At 60.4% G+C, this 11,272-nt stretch overlaps 2 protein-coding genes across 4 annotated transcripts; one reads left to right on the forward strand and one right to left on the reverse strand.

Annotated features, from left to right (window-relative positions):
• Window positions 1-468: 468 nt before the first annotated feature.
• On the forward strand, window positions 469-6,363 carry CNIH2 (cornichon family AMPA receptor auxiliary protein 2). Its single transcript, XM_040256353.1, has 6 exons — window positions 469-609; window positions 4,398-4,466; window positions 4,899-4,946; window positions 5,182-5,294; window positions 5,395-5,538; window positions 5,723-6,363. Exons 1-6 carry the CDS (start codon window positions 529-531, stop codon window positions 5,748-5,750), a joined length of 483 nt encoding a protein of 160 aa, XP_040112287.1. The 5' UTR covers window positions 469-528; the 3' UTR covers window positions 5,751-6,363.
• Window positions 6,364-6,718: 355 nt separating this feature from the next.
• Window positions 6,719-10,772, reverse strand: YIF1A (Yip1 interacting factor homolog A, membrane trafficking protein). 3 transcript variants are annotated; one of them, XM_040256356.1, is made up of 8 exons: window positions 10,556-10,772; window positions 9,665-9,876; window positions 9,395-9,499; window positions 9,180-9,258; window positions 7,868-7,925; window positions 7,543-7,698; window positions 7,014-7,107; window positions 6,719-6,920 (listed from the first exon to the last, which is right to left on the reverse strand). In XM_040256356.1, exons 1-8 carry the CDS (start codon window positions 10,584-10,586, stop codon window positions 6,774-6,776), a joined length of 882 nt encoding a protein of 293 aa, XP_040112290.1. In that variant the 5' UTR covers window positions 10,587-10,772; the 3' UTR covers window positions 6,719-6,773. The 3 variants fall into 3 exon arrangements, with proteins under 3 accessions (XP_040112290.1, XP_040112288.1, XP_040112291.1); XM_040256354.1 differs by having other exon boundaries at window positions 7,543-7,925; XM_040256357.1 differs by lacking the exon at window positions 7,543-7,698 and having other exon boundaries at window positions 6,725-6,920.
• Between the last annotated feature and the right edge of the window lie 500 nt (window positions 10,773-11,272).

Below are 11,272 nucleotides of genomic sequence, written 5' to 3' on the forward strand. Positions count from 1 at the left end.
TGGCCGGTGTGTGAGAACAGTGTGTGTGCCCGTCTGAGAGGACCGAGTGTGGCTGCGGTGGGTTCGTTGTGTGGTTGTGGGGAGAGCGGGGTATGCCGGGTGTGTGCGTCCATGCTTACGTGTCCCTGAGGTTGGGGCGGGGGTGGCGCCCAGGCCGGGCTGGCGGAGGGGCGCACGGAGACCCGGCCCCGCCCGCCCGAGGCTGCTCGCACGGCGGCCCCGCCCCCGGCTCCGCCCCGCCGGCTTCGCGGGCTGGCGAGCGAGGGAGCCGCGGGCGAGGGATCGCAGGATGAGCAATCGGGGCCCGGGCAGCCGGCAGCGGACGCGCCCCCCGAGCCCACCGGCCCGCGCCCCGCGTGCCCCACGGCCCCGCGGACCCAAACCAGGCCGCGCTGCCCGCGCCCCCCGAGCCCGCGCCCGAGCCCTGCGGGCCATGCCCGGCCGGCCCTAAGCGCGGGCCGGGGGGGCGTCCCCTTGCGCCCGGGCCCCGAGCTGGCGCCCCCCGGGCCGCCGCCCGGCGCAGGGGCCATGGCGTTCACCTTCGCCGCGTTCTGCTACATGCTCACCCTGGTGCTGTGCGCCTCCCTCATCTTCTTTGTCATCTGGCACGTAAGGCCGGGCTGGGGCTGGGGGCGGGGTGGGGGCAGGGCACAGGGAATGGGAGGGGGACGGATGGATGGTCTCAGGGCCCGGAGAAACTTGGAGCCTTCTCTCCGCTATCGCCCATCAGTCGGCTGCTGTTCACCCCATGAACACCCCTCTCATCATCAGCCTCCTTTCTGGGGGGGCCCCCTTTTTCCGCCGCCCCCGCCTGTCTGTGGGTATGTCAGTGGGTCCCTGACCCCCCCCCTCCCCTGCCCCATGCAGCCTTGGGGTGTGAGGCAAAATTCTGGGATTCTTGCTACTTTGCCTCCTCCTGTTTCCCGCCCCCCTCCCCAACCATTTAGTCGCCCCCGTTGTCCAACGGGCAGTTTGTCTGTCTGCTCTCCCCACCCCCTTTGTGGGTTTTTCCAGCCGGAGTGATGGAGCTGGTTGCTATGGCAACTGCATCTGTTTACAGGACCCACAGATCGCAGAGCCCATTAACCCTTTCCCGTCCCACCCCAAGCCCCCACCCCCACCCGGGACCCTGCATCGATTGGCCGTAAGCAGCCCCAGAGATCTAACCAGCTCACCTTGGGTTTCCCTGCCCCCTCCTGTCTGGACTTCCCCCCACTAGGTTTTCTCCGCACTTCCAGCTTTCCTCCTCTTCCAGCCCCCACTTTCCCCTTTGTCTCCTGTCTCTCTGGGTCTGTCTCTCGCTCCGGCCTTGCCTCACACCTGGTTCTTCGAAATGTCCGTTTCTCATCCCTTATGCTGATTGCCTTCCCTGAGAGAGGGTCCCTCTCCCCCACTCTCTGGGGCCTTCTCCTCCCCTGCCTGTCTCCCTTCCATCACTGCAGAACTGTCAGTCAGCCTCCAGCTTCTTTTTTGGGACCCCTGCCCCCCTCTTTACTGCCCTTTCTTCTCCTCTGTCCCCTGAGGTTTCGGCCACCACCCCATCCCCTCCACCTGGCCTGTGCATCTTGGCCCTGGTCCACTCCGCTCCGCATCCTCTGCTTGTACGTCCAGCGCACACCTCCCTGGTCATCGCTTTGTGCCCTGTCAGCCCTCTCTCTAGCCCCTCTTCCATCCTCTTCCTTCCCATTGCCTTACCAGCTTCTCTCTGGGTATCCCCACTTCATCACTCCCTTCTTTTCCTGGGACCTGCTGCCTGCCTGCTCCATGATCCTCCCTGGCTCTTGACCCGTCTCTCCCTCATCATCCCCTGCTGCCCCCCTGCCACCTGTCTCTTTTACACCAGGATTCCATGGACTCTGACTGCGCCCCTCCTGTGTGAGGAGTGAGCCCCCATAGGCACCTTCAGACACACCCCCCCTCTGCGGCCCTCTCTCCCCCCTGACTTTGCCTCTTTCTGTGGGCCTCTCAGTTGCTTTTTCTTTCCTCTGCCTGCTTCTCTGCTTGTCTTCCTCTTCCTGCATCTCCCCTGGATCCTTCTTGATCTCCCTGAGCCTTCTGTCTCATGCCAGGGCCTTGGACTCTCCTGCGGGGTGGTGGCTGGAGTCCTGAGGACTGGAAGGAATTGAGAGTCACAGGCTGGGCACACAGAGCTAACCAGCTTCTGGAAGAAAGGCTCCTGGAATTCAAGAAACCCCTTTCTGGGCCTTACCCCACCCAGAGGCCTCCCACAGCCTCTGTGGGTGTCCCTGTCCTTCCGGGGTCCTCAGATTCAGCGTGTCCATGCTCCTGAGAACCAGGCTCTGGGCGGCTCTGGGGAAGACTAGGATGAATAAGACTCAGGCTTTGCCCCTGTGGGGCTCTCAGGCTGGAAAAAAGGGCACAGGCGTTCTCAGAAAATGTTTATTGAGTACGTACTACATCTTAGGCACTGTGTTCGCTCAGCTGTTTAACTGGGCAATCATAGCAAGTCTCTTGTCCTGCGTCCATTTCCTCATTGGTAAAGTAGGCTTGTACATGAGGCCGAGTGTATGTAACTCCAGGGGAAGGCTTGCCAAGGGGTGTGCAGGTGGGGAGAGGAGGTGTGGTTCTCAATCCAAAATGGTAAGAACTAGAACCTTCCAGGGCAGGACCCCAGATGCCACCACAGACCCTGAGCCCAGGCCCCGCTGGTCGCTAGGCAACCCTGGTGGTGAGTGACACGTGTCTGCTGTCACCATGGGGGGTTGTTTGTTCCAGGGGGCTGAGTCAGCGCCAGGCAGCCTGGGGGGGTGGGAGGCGCAACACCCACCGCCTGCTGGTGGTGCCAGCTCTGGGGCAGACAGACGGCACCCTTCCGCTCCCTGCTGGACCCCATTGCTGTGCCTAACAGGCAGGCAGCTGCCCAGAGTTGGGGGAGAATTGGGGGAGCTACTCCAGATGGCCCCAGCTCCCTCCAGGAAGCCCATGTTCTCTCACTTCGAGCCTTATGGGGTCTGGGATGCTTGGGGGTGGTGGGCCCGCTGCTTCATCCTGGGGCTGGTGCTGAGGGGAGGGGACCCCAGAAGGCTCCTCTGCCAGCCTTCCTCCCAGGCCAGCTCCCCTCACGTCCATCTCGTCATCCTCTGAAACACCTGCTCCCTCAAGAGTTCCCATCCCAGTGAAGACAGTGCCCACCACCAGATGCCCCAACACCCAAAGTCTCCTTGGGCCCCTCTGCCTCTAATTCACTGCCATTCAAGCCCTCTGGAGTCTGGCTTCTAAATAGCTCTGCAGCCCATCCACACCTCTGCATCCCCCCTGCCCTCTCTTCACTCAGATCGCCATGCCTCACCTACCCGCCCCCAGCACCCAGCCTGCACCCCAAACATCCCAAAGTCCCCTGACTGGTCTGGCTTGAGTGTAGTAAAGTGTTTACAATTTTAACTCTGGAATCCAAGTGGTTTAGAATCCTGGCTTGCCACTAACTAGCTATGTGGCCTTGGACAAATCATTTAATCTATCTCAGTTATGTGGCCTTGGACAAGTCATTTAATCTATCTCAGTTTCCTCATCTGCAAAATGAAAGTGATAATGCAGCTCCTACATCCTCAAGCTGTTGCAAGCATTAAACATAAAGCCTGTTGGCATAAAGGAAGCATCGTGTATGTCTTGGCGGGGACTGTTAGCCAGTATATACTTCCTGCTCGTTCAACCCTAGAACATCACCCTGACGGCCCTCGTTCTGCTGCTTTCTACCCCTCAATGGCTCCCCTGTACGTTTGTGTTCAAGTCCAAATATCTGGTCCCGCCTTACAAGGCCCCCACGTCTGGCGCTGCTGACCCCTCCAGCCCATCGTTCACCATTCCCACTCACCTTACACTTTCACTCTAGCCCCTTAGAACCTACAGCTTCCTGAATGTTCCTTGTTCTTCCAACCTTCTGCCACTGTACCTGCTGTTCCCACTGCCCTTCCCCCCATTTGTTCACCAGACAAACACCTGCTCCGAGTCCAGCCTGAACTCCCCACCCCACCCCACGCTGGATCAGGCACCCACCCCAGGTTCTGTGCAGCCCCGATCACCCTGGAATGCGGTTCACAGTTGTCCTTCTAAGCCTGAGGTTCCTCCCAGACGGGCTGTGTCCCAGGCTTCTGGGGCCCAGTATTCAGCACAGGGCCTGCAGACAAGACACCTTATCTTGGGATGTTTTGGATGGAGGTGTAGTAGACATGTTCTGAAGTGCACATTAGCACACTAGAATTCCATCCCAAACTGTTGTGTGGCCTTGGGCCAGGCCCCCTCTCTGGGCCTGTTTCTCTACCTTTGCAGCAAGCTTCATCTGGGTCGATCCCCATGTGTGAATCTCACACCAGAGACGAATGGGTGGGAGGGCCATAAGCTGTTGCCCCAACCCTGACGGGCACACGCCCCTCCCCCAGATCATAGCCTTTGACGAGCTGCGGACTGACTTCAAGAACCCCATCGACCAGGGCAACCCAGCGCGGGCAGTAAGTGATACATGTGCTGTGCCGAGGTGTGTCCGTCCGTCTGTCTTTCCATATGTCGCGGGTGGAGGGCGGCGGGAAGACGGGAAGACGGGGGTGTGTTGGGGGGGCGGTCGCCGTGCCCCTTCCTCTTGTCTGTCCCCGCCCCCAGCAAACACCTGGCGCGGGCTCAGGGCTCGGGTTCCTCCTGGCGGGGCAGCCGTTGCCGGGCTCTGGGCCGTTGCCGTGGAGACGCGGGTGAAGATCCCTCCATGGTGACGGTCGCTATGGGGACCGCGCGGCTGCTTTCCTGCCGCGCCGCCGAAAACGCCGCAGAGCCTGCTCTGGCGCCCCCTGGTGGCCACGTGCAGGGAGTGGGGAGCGTGGGAGTGCGGCGGGGCGCATCCAGTGCCCGCTCCTTCACGTTCACCATTGCTGTCTTTTCCTCCCCGACAGCGCGAGCGTTTAAAAAATATCGAACGCATTTGCTGCCTACTGAGGAAGGTCAGTGTCAGGGTTAGGGGTGGAAGGCTCCTAGTCCAGAGCAGCCCCACTGTGACCCAGAGCCAGGCTTTCCTCCTCTGCGGCCTGTTTGATCCGCTCTGCCACGTGGGAGGGAGTGGGAGGCTAGAAGCCCTTTTAATCACAGAGGTCATGGTGGGTGGGCACCTCCCAAGGACCCTTGAAGCTTGGATCTGTCCTAGCACCTGGCCGCTGACCTCTCACCCTCACTCCCCAGCTGGTGGTCCCAGAATACTCCATCCACGGCCTCTTCTGTCTGATGTTTCTGTGTGCAGCTGAGTGGGTGACCCTGGGCCTCAACATCCCCCTCCTCTTCTACCACCTCTGGAGGTGAGGGCAGCCGCCGCCTTTGGGAGGGTGAGATGGGGGAGCCGGCAGGATGTGGGTGGGAGCCTTGAGGGTGGGCACTCAGACCCCTTCCTCCCCCCAGGTACTTCCACCGCCCTGCAGATGGCTCTGAGGTCATGTATGACGCCGTCTCCATCATGAATGCTGACATCCTCAACTACTGCCAGAAGGAGTCCTGGTGCAAACTCGCCTTCTACCTGCTCTCCTTCTTCTATTACCTGTACAGGTGAGGCCCTGCCCGCTGCAATCAGAAGTCAGGGAAGGGATGTGCTAGGCACCATCCCTTCAATCCCAGGGATGGTTGGGCCCCAAGTTCCTGCCCTTTGCCCTTGATAACTGGGGTGCAACAGGGTGGGTGGCCGGTAGCCGGGCGCGCTTGTGACTTGGCTCACCGCCGTGTCTTCCCACAGTATGGTTTATACGTTGGTGAGTTTCTAAGGGGGAAGCCGGCCAGGGAGCGAGCCCAGAACGGACCGGACGCCTGTGCACCCCCAGCCCTGCCCCTGGGCCGCAGAGGCCTCAGCCCTGGGGAGGGAGGGGGCACTGGTGCCCCCAGCCTCCTCTCCACCCCCCAAACTGCTGCTGCGGGGACTTCCCGCCTTCAGAGCCCCCTCCCCTTGGACTAGGGCTGGGCAGAGCTCTCAACAGGGGCAGGAGCTCCTCTGCCAGCCTGTGGGCATGGCAATCAGTCCTGGAAGGGGTGGGACCTCCGGCCTTGTCCACTTCAGGGGGAATTTAGGCCCTGCCAAGGGGCAGGGCTTGACCCTGGAAGTTCTGGGCCGCCCCCTCCACCCCCTACCTTGAGGCTCCCCCTGCAGGTGGGGGGGTACCCACACCGGGAATGAGCAGGCTCAGCAGGGGGGCAGCCCCACCCCTAGTCTGCCCTCTCCCCTCTCCCGCCCCAGGCTCTCTCCAGACCCTTTCCTGTCCCTACTTGCCCCAACCCCAGCCTACCCAGTCTCTTGGACCTATTTTCTATGTTGCCTGGAGGAGTACGGCACCCCCTCCCCGGCCATTTGTGACAAAATATGAATAAACTACTGCAAACACATGGGCCCCAGTTCTGCTCCTAAAAGGCTTAAAGAGGAGATGGGGGGAAAGAGGGGGAAGCACCTCACTAGCCTACATACCCCTCTAGGACCTCCTCAGATGGATCAGAGGCCTTCGAGATCTCCTTAGCAGCTGCCTGCTTCCACTTCACTTTCCCAGCCACATATAAACAACTATTTCTGTTGAAGCACTTCCATCTGCCTTCTAAGGCAGTATCAAGGCCACCGACTCCAGGAAGACCTCCCTGGATCCCCCTCCTTGGAAAAAAGTGGCGGTCCCGGTCCCCTGGCCAATGCAAAGACCAAGAAGTGTTAGCAAATCACCCCCACAAGCCCCAGAAACAGGGTCAAACAGAATCAAGGAAATCAAATCTTCAATGTATGGAAAAATCAGTGCCAGTGGGGTTGGGGGTCACCGGACCAGGTGAAAAGTCAGCCAGTATATGATAAGGGGCTGAAAGGCTGCAGCTCCCAGTGTCAGGTAGAGCTGGAGACGCTGTCGGGGGGCTGGGCCCCCCATGCTGTCGGGTCCCAGGACTGCTGTTCGCAAAGAGCGCACCTGGAAGAAAGGAGAGAGCTAAAGCTGGGCCGGGAGGAGGAGGCCTGTCTGCAGCTGCAACCCCAGGCAAAGAGGGGTCAGCCTCAGACTCACAATGAAGTACATGAGCGCAGATGAAGTCCAGGCCAGCGCCACGTAGTAGCCATCGCTGCCGAAGAGCAGGCCAGTGAGGACACTGAGGATCATCCTGCAGGGGGCGGGGGCAGGAGGGAGGAAGAAAAGACTGGAGACGCTGAGGGTCCAGGCCTGAGACTGCCCCAGAGCCCAGCCTAGACCCCAGCTGCCATCACTGGGGCCCTTTACCCCCAACCTGCACCCCACCCCCTGCCGGGGACCTAGACTCAGAATGAATTGGGAAGGCCAGGACTCGGTCCTCGGACCTGGATCCAAGACCTCCTTCACCGCCCCAGCTCACCCTTCTCCCCTGAGCTCCCGGGTGACTCTAGCACATCCCTGAGCAACACCACCAGCTCCTGAGGAGGCTGCTGAAAACAGGCACTCCCTCTAATAGAGAAGAGCTGGGTGGGCAGAGGGGGTCCAGAGTCACAGTTCGAGGCTACCAGTGGGCAGGCCAGGAACCCCAGGAAGCAGGCAGCCTCCCGCTTGGCCCACAGGTGCTCACCCCACATATTTGTAGCCGCTGTAGGCCAGCAGGTGGAAAGTACTCAGGTCGCTGCGCACGGTGGCCAGGTAGATGCCCAGGAGCAGGGCCAGCACTTCCATCACAACCCACACCAGCGCTGTGCTTGCACACAGGCCCAGCACCTCCGGGGAGAACCTGTGGCCATGTGGGGGTGGGGTGAAGGGAGTCCCGAACCAGCTGTCCTAAGGCAGGGGTGAGACTAGGGGCATAGATGGACTTGGGAGTTGGTACAGATACCCCAGGGAGGTGGGGAGCGGAGTCAGGAGTGGGGAAATGATGGGAATCGGGATGGGTTGGCACTGACCTTTTCTGAATGCCCAGTGCCATCCCAGCCAGCAGCACGTAGGTGATGAAGGCCATTGCTGCCAAGAGCCAGAGAGATGCCATCAGCCTGGTTTCCTCAACCAGAGCCCCCACACCCCATCCCCAGGTATTCAGAGCTACTGACACCCCCATACTTCCTTCCCTGAATATCCCCACATGCTTCACCTCTACCCTCAGACCCCCAGTGCCCTGCTTGGGAGGCCCTTTCCTGCTGAGCCCTCCTGTTGTGTAAATGTCCTTCTCTCAGGACCACCAAGCCCTCTCCTATACTAGGAAACTCACCAAAACTTGCTGCTATGTCTCAGAAACTACCTCGCGTGCCGAAGTCACCTCTGCTATTTTCACAAAAGCTCAGATGGCAGCTGCCTTTTCACAGCAATTTAAACTCATCAGTCCTGTCTTCTGCCCTCTGATAGCCCTAAAACTGATGTACCCACAAGAGGGCATAGTGTCTGGAGTCAGGAAACTAGCTCTACCACCTGTGAGCTGTGTGTCCTCAAAGATGCTCAAACCTCTCCGAGCCTTGGCTTCAGTGTGTAAAACGGGAATGGCAGTGACTCTGAGAGGGAAGAGGGAAGAGGAACCGTGGATCTCCCAGGGCACCTGGGCTGTCTGGCTGCCCTTCTGGGAGCCGGCCCAGGCATACTCCCCTCCTCCAGCATGTCCACCAGGGGCCGTGCCTTGTGCAGAGCCTGCGACAGAGAGGAGTCAGACGCGGAGTCTGCCGAACACCGCGCGGTGTGGGCGGCTTGACCCATGCCACGCGGACAGGTGATTGTGGGAACCCAGAGGGAGTGCCCACGTCCTCAGAGGAGGGGATGCTGGAGCAGGCCTTGGAGGACAAGTAGTACAGTGATAACAGCTTATATTTACTGTGTGCTTCCTATGTGCCAAGTGCTGGCTGAGCACACACATCTCACTGAATGTCCACCACAGTTCTCTGTGGTAGGAACTGTTTTTATTCCAGCTTCTTCAGGAGCATGAAAGGAGCCCCCTGAGGTCCCATAGCTGAAAGTTGCCGAGCCAGGTCTACACCTCGGGCTCCAGGCTGGGGAGGGACATGGTCCAGATCAGGTGGCAGGGAGGTCGCAAAGGGGAGTATCCTGGGAGCACACCCAGGAAGCGGCTGGTCACCCCATTCTGTCTACCTGGCGTCTAGGGACACCACAAAAGCCACACACAAGATCACCAAGAGCAGATGCTGAACCAACACATGAGCTTGTCTCTCCTCATTGGTGCCTCAAGGCACAAGTCCACCCCCCCACATCCCCCAGCCCAGGCCAAAGACTCACTGGGGATATAGAGATCGGGGGCGTTGAGGTCTTGCCGTGGGGGCAGAGGCACATCACGACTGTACTGCACTTCCCAGTTCTGGAGGTGGCAGCAGCGGCCAGGTGAGGAGGAGCAGACAAGAGAGCAAAGGAGGGGGCTGAGATCTGGGGGCCAGGCTCTGGGGCAGGAGGCGGGAGGCAGAGGGTCCCACCAGCTCCTCTGCTAGGCAGCTCACCTGGTGTGTGTAGGGGAAGACCAGCAGCCCTAGCTTCTTAGCCACATAGGCTGTGTCCACAGCGAAAAAATACTTCAGTTTGTTCACAGACACAAAACGGTGCAGCTAGGAGGGGAGAGAGGAGGCTGTGGACGAGCTGCACCCAGAACCTCAGGGTGCTCCTCTGTCTGCTCCTTCCCTGAAGGCTGCTGTGTGGATTAGGTGGGATCCCGTGATGCCCCAGCCCTGGCCAGAAATCCTGCCACCCTTGCCCTGGGGGGTGGGCCACACCTCCTTGTTCATCATGTCCTTCCCATGGGATGCGATGGAGCTGCCATAGGCCATAGCCATGTTGGCCATTGGGTCCCCAAGCAAGTGGTTGACATTGAAGGCCACGTCGGCTCCTGGGGCTGGGTAGCCCCCCGGCTGGCTGGAGTAACCACCGCTTGTGTCATCGAAGAGGGGAGGGGGATCCGGAGCTGCCCGGGCCCTGTGCTTGGAGCCTGTGGGTTTGCAGGTGACAGGAATACCAAGCATAAGCCCAAACCACCGCCCCTTCCCCAGGCTGGACAGTCCTGTATGGGTCTTGGGAGCACCAAGCAATCAGTGAGGGACACTAGCTGGATGAGGAGTAACTAATCCAGAAAGAACTGTGAGGAGGGATTCTTTCCGGAGGTGCTAAATGTGGGTAAAGAAAGAACTGCGGCAGCCCCTGGAAGTGGTTGCCCGCCTGAAGGTTCCCGGGGGCCTCCTCAAGGGAACTGATCTCTGAACTGAATCTTGGAGGCTGAATTTGCTAGGTGAAGACAACTGGGAGGACATCTCCGCCTTGAACAAGGGTGGAAAAGGCGACGGCTGGGTAACGCGGAGGCCCTAGGCACTGGTGAGGAATCCTACCAGGGTCACGGCTGGGAAGGGAAGTTTGGGAGGCAGACCCCATTCATGCCCGAGTCGGCCACGGGAGGTCCCAACAGTGCTATCACCGCCCGATCTGATCTCGAGTTTGGGCAGAGGGCGAAGTCCGGGACGCGTGGCCGAGCCTCACGGGGCAGGAATCCGAATGACATCCGCCGCCCTGGGCAGCAGTCACGGCTGCCCCTCTCCCTCAGGGTGAGCGGGCCGCGCCGCCGACCGTCCTCGGGCGGGTCGGCCCGCGCCCCGCCCGCCCCGCGCCCCACGCACCGTGGGCTCCGTAGCCCGAGTGATAAGCCATGGCCCCGATGCTCGCTCTCTCCGAGGGCCCGCTGAGTCGCCTCGTGGTACGAATACTAGCGAGGCAGCTGCTCCGTTCCCTGGACACCGATCGAAGTTACCGAGAAGCCCGACACGTCCCCGAACTGTCCGACGACAGCAGCCATGTCGGCGGCGTCATCCTCTGCTGCCTACCATTGGCTCCTCCGCAGGGCTGGCTCGCCCCTCCCCTCTCCCAATTGGCTGCTGGCGCGCCCTCGCCGAAGCAGATTCGGCAGTAATCAACTTCCGGGAGAGATAGGCGGAGCTATTGGAGCCTCTCTCGGATTGGATAGTGGGTTTATTAGTTCGCGGCAGAGCAGCCAATAAGATGGGCTAAAGTTATAATTATTTCCGTGCCTGCGCAGTGGGGCAGTTGACGCTCGGCCTGCCACGACTACAACAGGCGGAGGCTGGAGTCCGGGAAGGAAGTTTCCCTCGCGAGACGTACTCCAAGAGCAACTGGGACGGTGGAACTGTGATCAAGCCCTGTACCTCGGGCTTTTGCCTCTCCTCACTGTTAGCTTTCCTTCCGCGTCCTCCATTCTACTCCCAGTACTGGCTCCAGGAGAGGTGGAGGTGAGGGGTGCACGAGAAGGCGCTGTTGGTAGGAACTGGGGCTGAGCAGTGACCGCAGGGCCTAGCGAGCTCTGGGATTCTGACTCCTCC

The sequence above is a fragment of the Oryx dammah genome, unplaced genomic scaffold (assembly GCF_014754425.2).
Source record: "Oryx dammah isolate SB20612 unplaced genomic scaffold, SCBI_Odam_1.1 HiC_scaffold_15, whole genome shotgun sequence".
Lineage (NCBI taxonomy): Eukaryota > Metazoa > Chordata > Mammalia > Artiodactyla > Bovidae > Oryx > Oryx dammah.